The 17,677-nt window shown below is 42.7% G+C and overlaps 1 protein-coding gene across 1 annotated transcript in view; it reads right to left on the bottom strand.

Moving 5' to 3' along the window:
* Micu2 (mitochondrial calcium uptake 2) overlaps nucleotides 1-17,677 on the bottom strand; it is a 79,226-nt gene that overhangs the window by 19,276 nt on the left and 42,273 nt on the right. Inside the window, exons 3-6 of the mRNA XM_021182414.1 lie at nucleotides 17,184-17,215; nucleotides 16,323-16,398; nucleotides 7,477-7,524; nucleotides 5,863-5,945 (exon numbers count right to left, since the gene is read on the bottom strand). Of these exons, the coding sequence (XP_021038073.1) occupies nucleotides 5,863-5,945; nucleotides 7,477-7,524; nucleotides 16,323-16,398; nucleotides 17,184-17,215 (239 nt within the window). The remainder of the gene's footprint in view (nucleotides 1-5,862; nucleotides 5,946-7,476; nucleotides 7,525-16,322; nucleotides 16,399-17,183; nucleotides 17,216-17,677) is intronic.

Genomic DNA, 17,677 nt, shown 5'->3' on the forward strand with positions numbered 1-17,677 from the left:
TGTATAGCCCTGGCTGTCCTGGAACTCACTTTGTAGACCAGGCTGGCCTCGAACTCAGAAATCTGCCTGCCTCTGCCTCCTGAGTCAGCACTCAGGATTAAAGGCGTGCGCCACCAACGCCCGGCTTTCACTGACTTTTAACCATGATTCATTTGGTTAAGGGCCTGGTGGTGCATGCACTTGGATCTGTGGCATTTGGAGGGAGAGGCAGAAGGATCATAGCCAGGCTGGGTGTTATATAAGAGCTGTGTCATAAAGCCAAAGGTCAGCACAGAGAACAGACAGCATGCGCACACATGGCCTCTTCTGCTCTGTGACCATGACATATGTTGGACTGCATGAACTGATTTCTTACCTATGGAACTCACTGTATTTATATCTCGACCTCATTCTGCACTTCACATAAAGATTGGTTTGCCCTTTCTGGGTAAGTGCTTCTGCATTTTGGCTTATGAGAATAGGACTAGAATTTACTTCTTGGCAGGCCTTCCCCTAGGCTTGCTTTCTTTTGTCTTGTGTTTCTGAAGGGTTTGCAGAAGTTTGGCACTACGTCCTTTTTAATCCCAGCTGCACTTGAATGTCTCTTTGTGGGAAGATTTTTGGGATAGTGATTTCTAGGCTTCTGATAGAAGCTGTTCAGTTAGATGCCATGTTTTGTTAGTTTTGTTTAAGAAATGTGTGCATTTCATCTGAACACACAGGAGCTGCTGTCAGAGCACCCCATGTCTGCACCTGGCTATGTGTGGCATCTGTGGTACTGTTTCCTTTGAGCCAAAGTATTGTTACTGTACCTTCCTTTACTTGTAGATTATTTATTAATACTGGTGGAAGCGTATCATGGGGTTAAGAGCACTTGCTGCTCTTGTAGATGCTGCATACAAGAGCAGTGGTTCTGAGCCTTCCTAATGCCGTGGCCCTTTAATACAGTTCCTCATGTTGTGGTGACCCCCAGCCATAAAATTATGTCATTGCTACTTCATAACTGTAGTTTTGGTACTGTTATGAATTGTAATGTAAATATCTGATATGCAAGATATCTGATATGTGGCTCCCAGGTTGAGAACCACTGTGAGAATCTGGATTTGGTTTGCTCACCCAAGTGATTCTAAGGGAGGTGAAGCTCTCTTCTGGCCTTCATGGGTAGTTATGCATGTGGTACACAGAAAATAGGACAAAACACCCATATGCAAAAATTTTTTTTCTCAGAAGTTATTGTATAAATAAGTAATTTTTAAAACACCATACAAAGGATGTTTTGCCCGAGTGTATGACTGTGCACTACTGTATTCCTGCTGCTTATAGAGATAAGAAGAGGGTGCTGGAGGCCTTGAAGCTATAGCTGCAGCCTGTTGTGAGCTGCCATGTGATGCTGGGGATTAGATATGGGTCCAGTGTGACACAGACACACAAACACACTAAATGTGACTTTGGAGTGCTTGTATTCAGCTTTGTATTGACACACTTTCATTTGAGAATATGAACCTAAACACCTCAGTTCAACACTTAGGCCAGAGGGTCTTTCTTTTCCTCTTGACTCTCTTTAACATAGTAGCAAAGGACTGGCTCATGTAACAAGCCCTATGTGCCTGCTTTATGAGAATGGCACTGCTGGACGAGCTAGGGAGACTGCAGTGAGGGACAGGAAGCACCCTAGCCATCACTGAACTTCCATTCTAACGAGCAGAAGAGAATAGACGAGAGAAGAGAAGAGAAGAGAAGAGAAGAGAAGAGAAGAGAAGAGAAGAGAAGAGAAGAGAAGAGAAGAGAGTAATGGCAGGTGCTGAGCTAACCCATTGGAGCAGGGGTGGGAGAGAGACTGCTGCGGTTTTGGGAGGCTTCCTCCAGGCAGCACTCCTTGATCACACTTGAGATAAGGAGATCCAAGCTCAGGGAAGAGCAAGGATTTGGGCATAGGGATGCTATGCCAAACAAACAGATAGGTAAAGCTAAAGCAAAGAAGCTGTAAAAGACCCTCCAGTGCCCAACTGCTGGGTATGAATTCTGAAAGATCAAGAATGAGTCAATTATCTGAACCTCCGCTCATCAACACCTTCAATGCCAGGCTGAAGTGAGTCATGCACGGTCAGTTTTGCCTCTCTTTGCTCCCAGGACAGTTTACACTCGGGAATGGGAGACTCACTCAAGACCACGGAGGATAAACTTTCCCCGAAGGCTTTCTTACTTAGTTAGCAGCAACTCTAGCAGGTGTATGTTAGCTGGACAAACTGCTAACACTCCTATTTTAAGAGCACAGTGCTTGCCACTGGTGTGAAAGCAATTCGGAATGAAAGGACCACCTAAGGAGTGGTTTCTCCCAGCGAACAGACTGGTCATTAATCTACCGTCTAGGAGCTGCTTCAAAACCCTGGCACTTAGCCCACAAGCAGATGTATCATCTATCAAGGTGAAGATTACACGGATTAACTATTACTGGCTTTGATCACTGTCTACACTGTTTATTTCACCTGACAGAGAACAAGTCATGTAGACTCTTTCACCAGCACTCAGGGGAAGGAGTGAGCGCAGCACTTCTAACACAGTGTTTTCATCCAGATGGTAATAAAACACAAACGGTCACAAACTGAGGCAATTTAAATTTTAGGACACTTTCAAAAGATATTACAGAAATCTTATCACTGCATCATCATACCTGGCTCTTTCAAGAAAAAATATATTTATATAAAATATCATATCTTTAATATCTATATATACAATACTATATTTATATAGGATTATTAATACAATGGAAATAAATAGATAAAATATAAATATAGTTTTCTTCCTTGAAATACTTTCGTCAAAAATTAACATACATATAAGTCTCCTTGACTATTAAGTTCTAGCACCAAGAACCCTTTACAAGGTTAGCTTAATATCCTCAACCTTTAACCAATTGGTGCTATTTTCTGTCCTCTCTGTCTCTCTCTCTCTGTGTACACACATGTAGAAGTCACAGACCACCTTGGGTATTCTGCCGATAGTCTTCACTGTCTTGAAGGCATCTTGAATATCTAAGATCTTCTGTAGCTGCAAAGATTCTATCTACAGCTTTGTGATCTTTGCCTCATGTTACCCCCAAACATTGCTGAAATGCAACCAATTCTGCAAGCCTGCTGGTGACATCTGCAGGGACTCCTGTTCAGTCTGTCTTAGAAAGTCACCTCTACTTCACTACTGTAAAGATACATACCTTATGACCACACAAAGGTTTTTCCAGGTTTTGAGAATCACACATGTGCAAATTCTAACAGCTTGATTAACCCGACAGCTCAACTCTATACCTCACAGCCTCTCCACCTGAATGTCTGTCATTAATCCATGTGGTTCTTGGCTCTGAGGTAGATGAGGTATCTTGTAAACTACAGTACTGACTCTCAGGTTCTATGTGTGCAACCATATTTCCTTCCTTAAGTTTAAGGCCCTTCTTTAGTTATCACTTGTCCCCCAAGCATCCATCCGCCACTCTACAGCCTACTCGGGGGTCACATCATCTACCCTGTCTCCTCATATGCATAGGTGGGTTTGTCTATTCTAGATCACTGCTAAGATTGTGAAGCATTGGCAAACCTACTTTTGGAGGGGTTCAACTGTTTTATAGTTCATTCTCTATTTAGGATCTTTTCGGCTCTTCCTCTGTTCCAAGGCTTTGTGATAGTTTCTTGTATAAAACAAACCATTTCCAAAGCTATGGTATTGAACAGTGTCAAAAAGATTTACTGGGTGAATTTTTATAGAGAACAACATACACCTTACAGAGCCACATAACCGTACTGATCAAGACTTGAAGTATTTTCAGTATTTCAGCCTTTTTTCTCTCTCCCTCCCTTTTCTCTTGGAGGCAATCAACCCTGCATTCCTCTCGGGCTCCAGACAACCAATGGCCTGCTTTCCTTTAGTACTAACACGAAGAACACACAATTTATACTTTTTTCATTTGGATTCATTCTTACTGTTGTGATTGCTTAACTCTTTGTCCCCTTCTGCTGCTGAGTAGAATTCTACTGCACACATAACATTTATTTACCTAATCTCTGTTGACAAACATTTTGGTTGCTCCCAGGTTGGAGTTATTATGGACAGAACTGTGATGCACATTCATATCCAGGCCCTAACATATGCTTTCTACCTTTGAGGCATTTGTTTGAGGCAGGGTCTCATTATGTAGCCTTGGCTGGCCAGGAACTCGATGTATAGACCAGGCTGGCCTTCAACTTACAGATATTCACTTGCCAGCTATTTTGTGTTTTTGAGATAGGGTTTCTCTCTGTGGCCCAGGCTAGCTTAGAACTCACTCTATAGCTTTGACTGGTCTAGAACTCAGGGCAATCCTCCAAAATGATACAAGTACTGGGATTACCAGCTTGAGCCAGCACACCTACCTATATATTCTCTTTTCTTTGACTACTAATCTTGGAATAAAATTCCCAAGTCATATGCAAAACATGTATTTAACTTTGAAAGCAGATAGAAATGTGTTTTTCAACTCAGCATCATCTTATTTCTAATGCGCGTGTGTGTGCATTAGAACACACACACACACTCTCGCTCATTAAAGAGAGTGTTATGTGTTTCACATCTCAAGGCTTAAGAAAAAAAGAACTGGGAAGAGAAAGGTAGGTGGCTCTCTGTGAGTTTGAGGCCAACCTGGTCTATATAGTGACTTCAGGATAGCCAGAGCTATATAAAGACACCCTGTCTTGGAAAACAAAAATCAAAATTCCACCAAACCTAAACCCCCAAACCCAACCAACCAACCAACCAACCAAAGTGCTACAAAATCAGTCATGTATGTACACAAATGCCAGTCACATATCCCCATTAGCTTACCAATGGTGCCCACAGTCAACTAAGTTATGGGCTGTGCATCCACATACCCTTCTGCATGTAACTACAGAGCACACCAAACAGTTTACACTGAAGTATTTCTTTCATATATTTACCTACTTTTAAGAAACAGAATGGGGGGGCTGGAGAGATGGCTCAGAGGTTAAGAGCACTGACTGTTCTTCCAGAGGTCCTGAGTTCAATTCCCAGCAACCACATGGTGGCTCACAACCATTTGTAGTGAGATCTGATGCCCTCTTCTGCTATGTCTGAAGACAGCTACAGTGTATATGCTAAATAGATAAACAATTAGAAATTAAAAAAAAAAAGAAACAGAATGGATTTCTTTGTTTGGAGATTTGGAAAACATTAAACACTTCAGATGTATTTGCATCTTTTCAAATATTAGCTGTATCTGGTTCCTAAAAAAGTTGCACCAATTTATTCTTTTTGGCTTTATTATTCTTCATGAAGGTTTACATTTCTATTCTTTTTTGATATGAGAGTAATTTAAAACATATGGTTAACAGGCATTCTTTAAAGCATATGGTTTATGAATCCCTTTTTACTTTATAATTATACATTGAAGTCATGAATAAAAATGCAGATGTTCAAAGCTCATTTCTCTTTTTAGAATTTTACGTTTTAGTCACTTGTCAATGTCCCCAAGACTGTATTTCAGAAAGTATCTTTAAAAATGTATTATTTTATTTATATGACTGTTTTGCATGCATGCAGGTTTGTGCACAATGTGCGTGTCTGAGGCTGCAGGGGTCAAAAGAGGGTATCAGATCTCTTGGAACTAGAGTCAGAGACAGTTGTAAGCTGTTACATGGATGCTGGGAACTAAACCCATGTCCTCTATAAGAGCTGCAAGTGCCCTGGACTGCTGAGCCATTAGAAAATAGTTTTGAATATGAAAGTGGTTTGATGTCGCATAGGTAAAGAGTGAAGATGGTTTTGATTTTTAAGGAAATGTACAATGACTACGCAAGCACCAGGTGCTTTACAATAACCCAACAACAAGTATGTGCTCACCTTAACAAACTCCTTTCTCTCAATCATCTCATTACCATCCACATCCAGCATTTTAAAAGCAACATGGAACCCAGAGTGAGGTTCTGCAAGGAGATGAACAAGGAACAATTATTTAGTTGTTAGGTGAAAGCTAAGTATTTGTAGCTAGAAAAACTTTCAAACTTGAAATAGAGGACCAGAAAGTATGTGAGCAAGAGCTGGACAGAGAAAAGAAGGATCAGGTTTCCTTTCTTTCCTTTTGTTTTTGAGACACTACTGTCTTTGATGTTAGAGCTCCTGAGTCGTGGCATCTCCCAGGAGCTGTGGCTGTGCTGCTCGCCCTTGCCAGGAAAGCACTGTGGGAACTTGTTTCCTCACCTCCACCCTGGCCTCTCTCTGTCCTCACAGCACTCCTGGCAGTTTCAGAGCAATTCTTCTTCTTCTTCTTCTTCTTCTTCTTCTTCTTCTTCTTCTTCTTCTTCTCATAATCATCATCATTATTTACTTTCTTAGTTTTTTTAACTTTTAATTTTGCCATTTTTTGGACATAATATAATAATGTATAGTGGCAGGCCAATATACCTCTAATAGAATATGTAAAACTTTACACATCTACAGAACACTTAGCAAGACTAAGATATTAACACTGGTACAGCATTATGAACTATGAACAGCAGATTCTATATTTTTCACTAACGCTGTGTTTTGTTTTAGAATGCAGCAAAGTATGCTGCATTAAGTCACCAAGTCTACTTAGTGTCACCTACATCTGGGATTCCCTTGGTCTTTTCCTAGTTTTCACCACTAGAAAACTTTTGAAGGACAAGAATATTGTTCAATGTGAATTAAGGTTGTTTTTTAAAAAAAAATCCCCAAGAGGCCAAACATGGTGGCCCATTCTTTAATCCCAGAGACAGAGGCACGTAGATCTCTGGGAGCTCAAGAGAACGCCAAGCCAGTCTGGGTCACACTGTGAGACTCTCTCTCAACAAAACAAAACCAAGGCCCCCAAAATAAAACAACAAAATTCTCTCTCTCTGAGGAGGCTTTCTCAGAAAACATTAACCACGATTTTTTTTCTCCCATTTTTTCAGATAATACTAGCCATGATCTTTCTCTCTAACTCTCTGAGAAAACTAGCCATGATTTCTCTCACCCCGTTCTGTCTCAGACACAAAATTTCTGGGTATGGAGAGAGAGGAGATCTCAGAACACACTTTAACATTATTTTGTTAAGGTTCCTGTGTGTGTGTGCGCGCGTGCGCATACGTGTGCACATGTGTGTGAGCACATGGAAGCCAGTACTTTGGATGGCTCCCGTATTGCTCTGTACCCTCCTGCCCTCACAGAATCTGGGGGTTTTCCGCTGTTTGACTAGCCTGCCTAGCCAGTGAGCTCCCGTCTCTCTCATCTCTCTCACCTTCATGCCTGGCTTTCCCTGAGTGCTGGGCACCTAAACTCATGCTCTCACGTTTGTATAGTAAGCACTTTACCTTAACCCACTGAGCCATCTCCTCAGCCCTATTGCCAACGTGTTTAGTGATAAAGAGGTAAATTCCAAATTTCAAAAGTCCTGTTTGTTAAGGACATGATGCCACATGCTGGCTGTAAAGAGAAGTGGCACGATATACTCACTTGTGAGGATTGTAAGCAAGAAAAGATACTCGGTATATGAAATTACCCCTGGAGGAGAAAAAGAAGAACAAATCAGGAGATACATTTTAGATGAGAACCACAAAATAATACTGAAACATCACCTCTGTAAAAATAGACATTTTAAAACTGCATCTCTCTGGTCCAGTGGAAACCACTGTATAACAAGAACTGAAATACAGCCTGGGTTTAAAAAAAAAAGACCCATGCTTCATCAAGTTTTAGGAGGGCATGACAGTGTAACTGGGCCATGGACTGGACATTATTTTTGGGTGTGTCTAGGAGGGTTCTCCAGTTGAAACCAGCCTGTGGATGGGTAGGTGCAGTATAGCGGGCTGATCTCTCACACATGGGCATCACCTCGTCTGTCCAGCAGGATGATGGAGAAGGTGGAATTCTCCCTTTCCTTGCCTGCTAGGCATCTCACTTCATCCTCTACCCTGACACTGGGGCTTCCAGTCCTGGCTCAGTTAAGATTCCCTTTTCTCCAATGAGTCTAGCTAGTGTCAAGTTGACAAAACACTGGCCAGCACAGACGGGCAGTGGCTTGAGCCCAGCTGGTGAACAGGCTGCAGGGGTGTGGCTCTAGGCACTGGTTCAGGGACAATTCATGACTGAAGTTGGGCTACTATGAATAGCACTACATGATTTCTACTGAGAATGCTGGGTCACTGACTTCTTTTGTGGGGAGGGTGTGTGTGGACTTGATGACTTGAGAGTTATACTTAGAAATATGAGGCCACAGGCAAGTGACTGGAGTTGACACAAGGTAGTATTCAGCGCCTGAGAGCCCATATTTAACTGCAGGGCTTGAAAAATGGGTCCTGGGTATGTCTGAGCTCCAAATCAAGCTAGCTTTGGAACTAGCTCTATATTTGGTCACTTAACAAACGTTCTTGTTGAGTTTTTTGCTGCTGTAATTAGAATGTCAACAGTAAACACACACTGTATCAACAATTCAGTGACAGACAAAAGCACACAGAATGACGCTCACTTATATATTCTTATGTTAGATGAGACTCAAGTTCACTGTCCACTCCTCAGTCTTACTTCTCCTTTGAGTCTCACCTCTCACTGTATTATTCTGAAACAAACCCTCCAGATCACATCACTCTTTGAAGCCTCCCAAGTAAATGCTCTGAATGTTGGGCACTGACTTCCTAGTCGGTCAGCAGCTCTCTGCTCCCTTGATTTTAGAGCGGCTGTGCTTTCTTAGACAAGTGAGGACATAGAGAAATCTTCAGGTGCCCTATGAGGACTATTCAGCGTTTATATGAAGGGAGAATCAATTCTATGTGTTTGTCATGTCTTGCTCCTGGCAGAGGTGATCTACTGCTAGCTTGAGGATCAAAGCATTTCAGCCCTTGGCAGCCTGAAAAAAAAAGGTGGAAAATAGTGTTTTTCTATATTTCAAAGGAATACAGCAAAGAAAAAAAAATGAAAGAAAAAAAGCCCAACTTGTAGATTGTACTGGGCTTGGTGCCAAAGGAGATCTCCTTTCTTTAAACACAGGTAAATGTCCTTTAAGCATAGACAATTTTTAAAAGGAAAATTCCAGTGTCTTTCTCTGAAACACTGAATTAAAGTAAAAGGTTTAAACAAACCCTGTGAGAAGGTAAAGACACAAGCCTGTGCTCACAACGTGTTACAACATCAGAGAGGCAGCAGTGGCCAGCATCTGCCTCAGAAAGTGGCTCTAAGAGCCCGACCTGGGGCACTCAGGAGAGCTGTGCAGTGCCCGTTTGTTCCCCTGGAAGGCACACGGAGCACTGCTAACTGGCAGTTTCAAAGCCGCACAATGAACAGGGAGATCTCTTCATTATTTACTTATTTAATATGTTTTGGTGGTTTGCCTGCATATGTCTTTGCGCCATATGAATGAGTTACAGACAGGTGTGAGCTGCCATGTGGGAATTGAACCTGGGTCCTCTGAAAGAATAGTCAGTGCTCTCAACCACAAAGTCATCTTTCCAGCCCAAATATGGAAATGTTTTTTAAAAAACATATTGTTAAAATTTTAATAAAGATTTTGAAAGGGGCATTTGGAGAGATAAGCCAACAATTCTTACACCTCCAGAAACATTTTGAAGTTGGAACCATGTTCAAACACGAGTATATTCAGATAACAGCAACAACATGTCTTAAAATTCATGGTCAGAAGATCCTTGAGCAAAGTGTGATATTGAGAACCTAGCTGAGTTAAAAAAAGCAGAATAATCATAACTTATAATTTACTTTTCTTTGTAATGCATAGTGAATTATTTTTATTTTATCTCAAGGACATTCTACCTTTTGCTGGTTATGCTATCAATTCTGATAAATCTTATATAGGGTGAAATGGAGCAATGTAAACTGTTATTTACACAGTTTTATTAACATTGATAATGTACACGTGAATAAAACAGCTGTTGAATCTTTCCTTTTTCCCTAGAAATTTATATTTCAATGGAAAACTAAAACCAACAAAAATTCCTGTTAAGTCCTTCCTTAAAGTTTTTTTATTTGTTAAAGTCCATTATGAATTAGCTTGGCTGACTTTGGAATCCCTGTTAAGATAAGGCCATGGTATGGCAGGAAGGCATCCGCAGAGAGGTGTAGCTGAGAGGGATGGCCCTGTCCAATGGCTGGGTCTAGACTGACTGAAAAGGGACCATGGAGAAGGCATGGATGCCAGAATTGATCTTTCTCTGCCTCCTCCTTGCCATAAATACAGGGAAATGTCTGAGTCTCTCGACTTCAGAACACATACATTCCTGCAAATCCCCAATATGAAAATTGTAGATTATCATCTCTTAAAGCACATAGGTTTAGTCTGGTGTTTTGGTTTGGAAGGATCCACTAGAGCAGAGGTTCTCAGCCTTCCTTATGCTGCAGCCCTTTAATACAGTTCCTCATGTTCTGGTGACCCCAACCATAGAATTATTTTGTTGTTACTTCATAACTGTAATTTGCTACTGTTATGAATCGTAACATAAATGTCTAATATGCAAGAAAGCGGATATGGGACTCATTTGTGAGGTACAGGTTGAGATCCCCTGCTACAGGGGTTACTGCAGTGTAAAGATCACTGGGTAATTTAGTATATGCAATATAGTGAAATTCTGTGCTCTCCACTGTATATTGACATACTGAGAGGTGAACAGAAACTGACAAAACAGCTACTGGTTAATATTTACTAATATACAGAATTATGTATATATATGTATTTATTTGGAATAGGCCCTGGAGATCAAACTCAGGACCTTACCTGTTAGCCAGGGGCTCTATACCACTGAGCCATTCCCCTAGAGCTTTTTTGAAGTTTCCTAAATGTTTATTTTTCTTTTTTTTATTAGGTATTTTCCTCATTTACATTTCCAATGCTATCCCAAAAGTCCCCCATACCCTCCCCCCCACCTCCCTACCCACCCACTCCCACTTTTTGGCCCTGGCGTTCCCCTGTACTGGGGCATATAAAGTTTGCAAGTCCAATGGGCCTCTCTTTCCAGTGATGGCCAACTAGGCCATCTTTTGATACATATGCAGCTAGAGACACAAGCTCCAGGGGGTACTGATTACTTCATATTGTTGTTCCACCTATAGGGTTGCAGATCCCTTTAGCTCCTTGGGTACTTTCTCTAGCTCCTCCATTGGGGGCCTTGTGATCCATCCAATAGCTGACTGTGAGCATCCACTTATGTGTTTGCTAGGCCCCGGCGTAGCCTCACTAGAGACAGCTATATCAGGGTCCTATCAGCAAAATCTTGCTAGTGTATGTAATGGTGATGTTTATTTTTCAAACGAACTCTTTCTCCACTGTGTTTACTTCCCAACTTCACTGGCAGCTTTCTCTTGACTTTCTATTTGTTTTCCTCTTTCATCCTATCTGACTTCCTTCTCTATTGTCCTGTTTAGGATCCATGAATAATTAATCAAACTTTTTCTAAGTAGTCAATATTCTTAGTGGCTTCCTCCAGGACTGTCCTCTACTTGCCCAACATAACCCCAGCTTAATTCAACTGCAGCATTCTACTGCTCCATGTGAGATGCAGGAGGATAGTCAACTGCTGACCATTGACTCTATGCTTCATGAACTATGTCTCTGCTTAAGGCTTCTCAAAATTCTTGCATTATTTCCTTACCATAGAAGTTTCTTCCAACCTCCTTCCTCTACACATAAGCCTTACTATTCTGTTTTGTCTAGGCTGTTCCCCAATACTTGCTACTAATTTGCAAACACAGTATGCCAGATGGGCATCATCTATTCATTCTTCCTCCTGGCACAACAGAAAACCTAGCAGCTGATGGCACGGCAGTCCTTTTGGCTTTCAAAGAACCCTCTTTCCCTACTTTCCAGGATTTTGTCTTGCTTAAACCCCAAACCCTTCTCTTTCATCAATAAGAAATATGCTCTCCACCCTAACGAAACTAACATGCCCTCAACTCTATGTCTTCACTCTCAGCTTCCTCCTCCTAACTCCTCTGCTTGTGTGTAGGTCTTTCAACCAGATTTCACATACTTTTCTCATGATGACACCCAGTTCTCAAAAATTTGCAACATGGCTACAGATCTCATTTCCTCACTAACCTATATCACTCCAAGAACCAAGTACTCAGGACAAAAATGGTAGCCTAGTAGCTGGTTTATGTGACTGATAGAGGCGAAGAGCCAGGATCAAATATGGCAGACGGGATTCCAGAGGGAGAAAGGGACCAGCAGTGGACACGACAAAGGAGTGACTGGAGAGCTTGTCCACTGGGGATTCAAAGCCATAGTTCTGGTGGTGCAGCTCCAGTGCGTGGGGGTGGGGAGCAGAGCCTATCCAAATGGAAACACAGGTGGCCACGGTGAAGAGCAATGCTGCTCAGCACACACGCTCACAGTTGTAGGAAACCTCAGGACCATTTGGGTTTGGTGAGAAAGCATGGTCCACAGTGCTGAGCAGTTCCATACTGTGTGTATGGACAGTAAAGACCTACATACAAGTATGTAAAGCATTCCTCATGACTTGGAGGGCTATAGCTGGGTGCCATCTTCACTAGGAACCTACTATTTAAGACTGATACCTTGGGGGCCTGAGAACAAAAGATAATTACAAATCAAGGACTCAGAAATCAACTGACCACAGACCCAGGGTGAGGCAGCTGTGAAGAATTTGCAGGTGTCTGGAGGCTGGGGTCAGGATTACAGGAGGAAGACACCCTGCTCTTTGTGGCTAGGGGCAGATCTCTTCAACCGAGAGGAAAATGGAGTCTGATAGCCCTAAGCTTGAGGCCAGTGGGTAGTTCATCCTCAAGAGGCATCTATTTGCCAGGAAATCCTTTTGTAAAGACTCAGAATTCTTAAGCTATAGGGAATGCTGTCTCCTCAGCTGCAGCCCTCCAGCAGGGTCACTTAGCGAGTTTTGAACATAAAGGGACAGACAGGCCTGTCTATAGAGATCTCTGCGCTGTGTTTTTCTTCCCTTACTCCCAACACACTTGGGAGACGCCCTCAAGTATGAGGCTCTTGTGGATAACAACTCCTAAGTCTCCAGAGGATGGGAAAACCTGTCAGGCCCACAGTCTGCAAAGCTAACTGTGGCCAACAGAGGGCCCCTACACTCAAAGAAGGGAAGTTACTCAAGTGAAAACTGCTCTGGCTGACTTCTAACCCGTGTCCAGTTCAGGCTCACAGCAGTGTAAATCATGGCAAGACATAAGTCTGCAAGTTCAACTGACAGTGCTCCTTATCGCCCACTGCAGAATTTAGTCCTAGAGAACTCAGAAAGAGCTTCTCTGATACTTCATCTGTTACTGCCATTTCTCTTTTTTCCTTTATACTACTTTTTATTAGTATTTTGCCTTTACTTTAAAATTTTTTATGTGTATGAGTGTTTTTTTCTGCATAGGTGAATACATGTGTACCACTTGGATGGCTGGGGCACTCAGAGGTCAGAAAAGGGCACTGGATCCTTGGAACTGGAGTTATGGATGGGTGCTGGGAATAGAAACCTGGTTATCTGCAAAAGCAAATTAATTCTGAAGATTCTTTAATGGATTTCAAGCCTCACAGATCAAATGGACTCAATAAGGCAGTTACAGAGTACTCTATCCAACTTTCTTCTGAGATCACATCACAGGCCAGAAAGCCAGTCTTAATACATATAGAAAGAAGTGAAATAATTCCTCTATCTCTTTAGATCACACTCAATAAAAGCAGAAATCAACAGCTAAAAAACCCATTGAAACAAAGCATGTATTTCTATATTGTGCAATGTAATCTTATATTGTGTGATGCACTTTAGGTAACCAATTAGTGGATCACTGCAGAAACTGACAACTTCCTCAAATCAAAGAAAAGTGGAAGCACAACTTACCAGAACCTCTGGGATACAGGTAAGACATCGGTTGAGTTTATAACTATGACTGCTGTGTTTAAAAACCACAGAGGGGCTGGTGTTGGAGAACCCTGCTATTAAGGTTGTAGTCTACCACGTCCAGAGGGCTCCCTTTCTCAGCAGGGCTTCCCTTTCTCTGCCTAACCATCCTTGGAGAGGGCCTCTGAGCACGGATGCCTGAGCTTTTCTCAAGACTGACCCTGTGCAGAGCTCTCTGACTCAGCACACAAGCACCTCTCTAGCTTTCCACGCTTCTGATAATTAGTGACTGTGTCATAACCAGTCACCCTTTCCACCCTTACCCCTAAGAGCCCTATATACCCGAACACTGGAACAATAAACTGGAGGTGTCTCACGGAAGCTGTCTCCGACTGTCCTTCCATCATACTCAGTTGTCTGAACTCTGCTTGCTGCTTCTGCTCCCTCTGACCTGGAGGGCCGGTGGCCAACAACAGCCAAGGAGAAGGAAGACCCACAGGTGGGATGGCTTGGTTAGTAAAGTACCTCCTTTGCAAGCACAAGGATGGGAGTTCAAACACTGCCAGCTACATACAAACCCAGCCTCCTCCAGAGCATGCTGTGAGCACAGCACTGGGCTTGGTGAAGAGGACCACTGGGATTCACAGACTAGTCTGGACTAACTGGTAAGATCCAGGCCCTCGAGAAGTCCTGTCTGAAGGGGGTGGACAGGGTTCCTGAGGACGGCACCATGGGCTGTTTTCAGGTCTTCCTACGGAACTGCACATATCAGCATATGCACATATACTGAAAAACACTGGTCTCATATCTGAGTAACTCAAAGGTGCATCTAAGTATTAGAAAAACAAGAACAAGGTGAACCTCAAAGCAGAAGACAGCAAGAAAAATGAGGGCAGAAATTATGAATTAATGAAATGGACATTAAAAGAACAATACAAAGACTTAATGAAACAAAGTAAGTTTTTAGAAAATGAACAAGACAGAAAAACTGTTAGTCAAACTAAAAGAGAGGGAGGATGCAATGAATCAAATAAAAGATAAAAATGGTGACAGTGATATCACAGCAGACCTCAATGGCATCCAGAGGATCATTAGGAGGACTGCCTTGAACATTTATATCCAATAAACCCAGACAATCCTAAAGAGGATTCACAGACACAGGTACCCCACCAAAGTTAAACCAAGAGGGTATCATTAATTTAGACATATCTACGATGATACTAAAGTTGTAAGGGTCTCACACTAACACCACCAAGACCAGATTCCTTCCCTCATTCTACTGAACCTACCCAGGAAGAGACAATGTTAATGTTCTTCAAACTGCTGCATAAAATAAAAAGGTGAGAAAACTACAAACTCATTGTGAGAAGCTGGTGTTAACCCTGATACCAAAACAACGTAAGAATATAGCAGCAACAGAAAGCTGCAGACTGGAGCTGGTGAGATGGCTCAGTGGTTAAGAGTGCCGACTGCTCTTCTGAAGGTCCTGAGTTCAAATCCCAGCAACCACATGGTGGCTTACAACCATCCATAACAAAATCTGATGCCCTCTTCTGGAGGTCTGAAGACAGATACAGTGTACTTACATATAATAAATAATAAATAAATAAATCTTAAAAAAAAAAAAGAGAGCTGCAGACTGATTTTCCTGATAAACAGACACAACTTCTCAGTAATTGGCAAATTAAATTTAAGAATGCATTAGGGAGCACAAGCACTGCGACCATGTTGGTTATGTTCCAGGGATGCAAAGACGGTTTAATCTATGTCAATCGAGAGATGTAATACAGACTTACATCACCATTTCAGTCTGTGCAGGAAAAGCCGCATAGACATTGGGGCACAGCCTTCCAAAGGCAAGGGTTCCAGGGTTCTGCCTGCATGCCCAGCCTAACTCGCCTCTTTAACATGTTCCTTCAGCCTCTGTGAAGCATTCTCTCTCTCATGGTTTCCCTCTGGCCATTCTGCCTGGCCTCTTTATGGGCTCTCCTCTCATCTACTTCTTTGCATGGTGATCTTCAGGGTTTTCTGACTCTTGCCAACTCCTCACTCCACAGGCTCCTCATTCCTTTTCTAGGGCTTCATCACTGAGGTGCTAGTGACTTATCTTTAATCCCTTAAAAAACTTGAGAAAGTTAACTCCTACACAATCAATCATTTATTATGCCATGAAACACCTATTGTATCACATGGTATAAGTATCCCAGTTTAGTTATCTAATACTGCTTAGTTAAAAATACACAGACACACACACACACACAGACAGAGACACACACACAGACACAGACACAGACACACAGACACACACACAGACACAGACACACACACACACAGACACACACACAGACACAGACACACAGACACACACACAGACACACACACACACAGACACACACACACACATACAGACACACACATACACACATACACAGACACACACATACACACACACAGACACACACATGAAATCTAACAATGACTGACAATTACCTTTATCACCCAGATCTCTAAAAAATGTTGATCCACAGCGTGCTGTTTGGATTCCTGACAGTACATCCTCGATATCCTTTGAATACACAAATTAAAATCTTTCAATTTAAGGTATACAAGACCATCTTCCATATCACTCTAAACAGACAAATGAAAGCCCCTGTAGGGGGAGATGCTGATATTAAAGTATGGTTCCCTAATTGGTTCTTGATTTGGTCAATAAAGGAGGCTGGGAGTCAATTGCTGGGTAGAAGGGATAGGTGGGGCTTCTGGGTCCCAGGACGAAAAGGAGACTAAGGGAAAGAGGGGAGGGGGTTGCGGGGGGGGGCTTTTTCAGTTAGGTTTTGGAATGAGAACCATGTAGCTATCATTTATGATCTCGGGGAAGCTAGAACTAGCAGATAGGCAATGAGGTTGGCGGAGGCTGGCTGAAACAGGCTAGCTGATAAGTTTAGGGCAGGAGATTCTATGCCCAGCAATTGTGTTAGTAGGCAAATTCTAAAATAATAAAACTGAGCAAAGGTGGGTAGAGAGAAGCCAGGTTGGTGATGGAGGCTTGGTGAAGCTAAGAGGGGAGGAACAAAAGGGAGGGGCCAGGTCGTAGACAGCAGCTCCAGGGTCAAAGCTCCCAGGCAAAGGCAGTAAGTAGCGGGAGGCTTGGGGAAGCCAAGCCAGAGGAACAAAAGAGAAGCCAGGCCTGGGGCTGGGGCTGGCAGCAGCTGATCTCCACCTCAGTGCTAGGTGCTACGGCTAAGCCAGGAGGGGCCTGAGCACAGGAGCACAGGCCACGCTCAGTGCTCACCCGCAAAGGCAAAGGCATGTTTGTAGAGATTACACACAGCAGCCCCCCACATCGCTTACCTTTTTTGCCAGCTTCTTGACCAGTGTTTTACCTGCAACAAAGAACCATGACTTAGGAGTCACATTCCTCTCAAAACTCAGAAGAAACTAAGGAAGAAAACCCTTTCTAAAACAAACACCTCAACTGAGGTAAGAAAGGAAGTTGGCAGTTTTAGTCAGTATCTTTAACCAGGAGCCAGAGTTCTGAATCTGAGCACCACGGTGCTACAGTGTCTGCAAGGTCATGAGCACCAGGGTGCTACAGTGTCTGCAAGGTCATGAGCATGAGGGTGCTACAGTGTCTGCAAGGTCATGAGCACGAGGGTGCTACAGTGTCTGCAAGGTCATGAGCATGAGGGTGCTACAGTGTCTGCAAGGTCATGAGCACCAGGGTGCTACAGTGTCTGCAAGGTCATGAGTACCAGGGTGCTACAGTGTCTGCAAGGTCATGAGCACCAGGGTGCTACAGTGTCTGTAAGGTCATGAGCACCAGGGTGCTACAGTGTCTGCAAGGT

Source organism: Mus caroli, chromosome 14 (genome assembly GCF_900094665.2).
Source record: "Mus caroli chromosome 14, CAROLI_EIJ_v1.1, whole genome shotgun sequence".
Classification (NCBI taxonomy): Eukaryota; Metazoa; Chordata; class Mammalia; order Rodentia; family Muridae; genus Mus; species Mus caroli.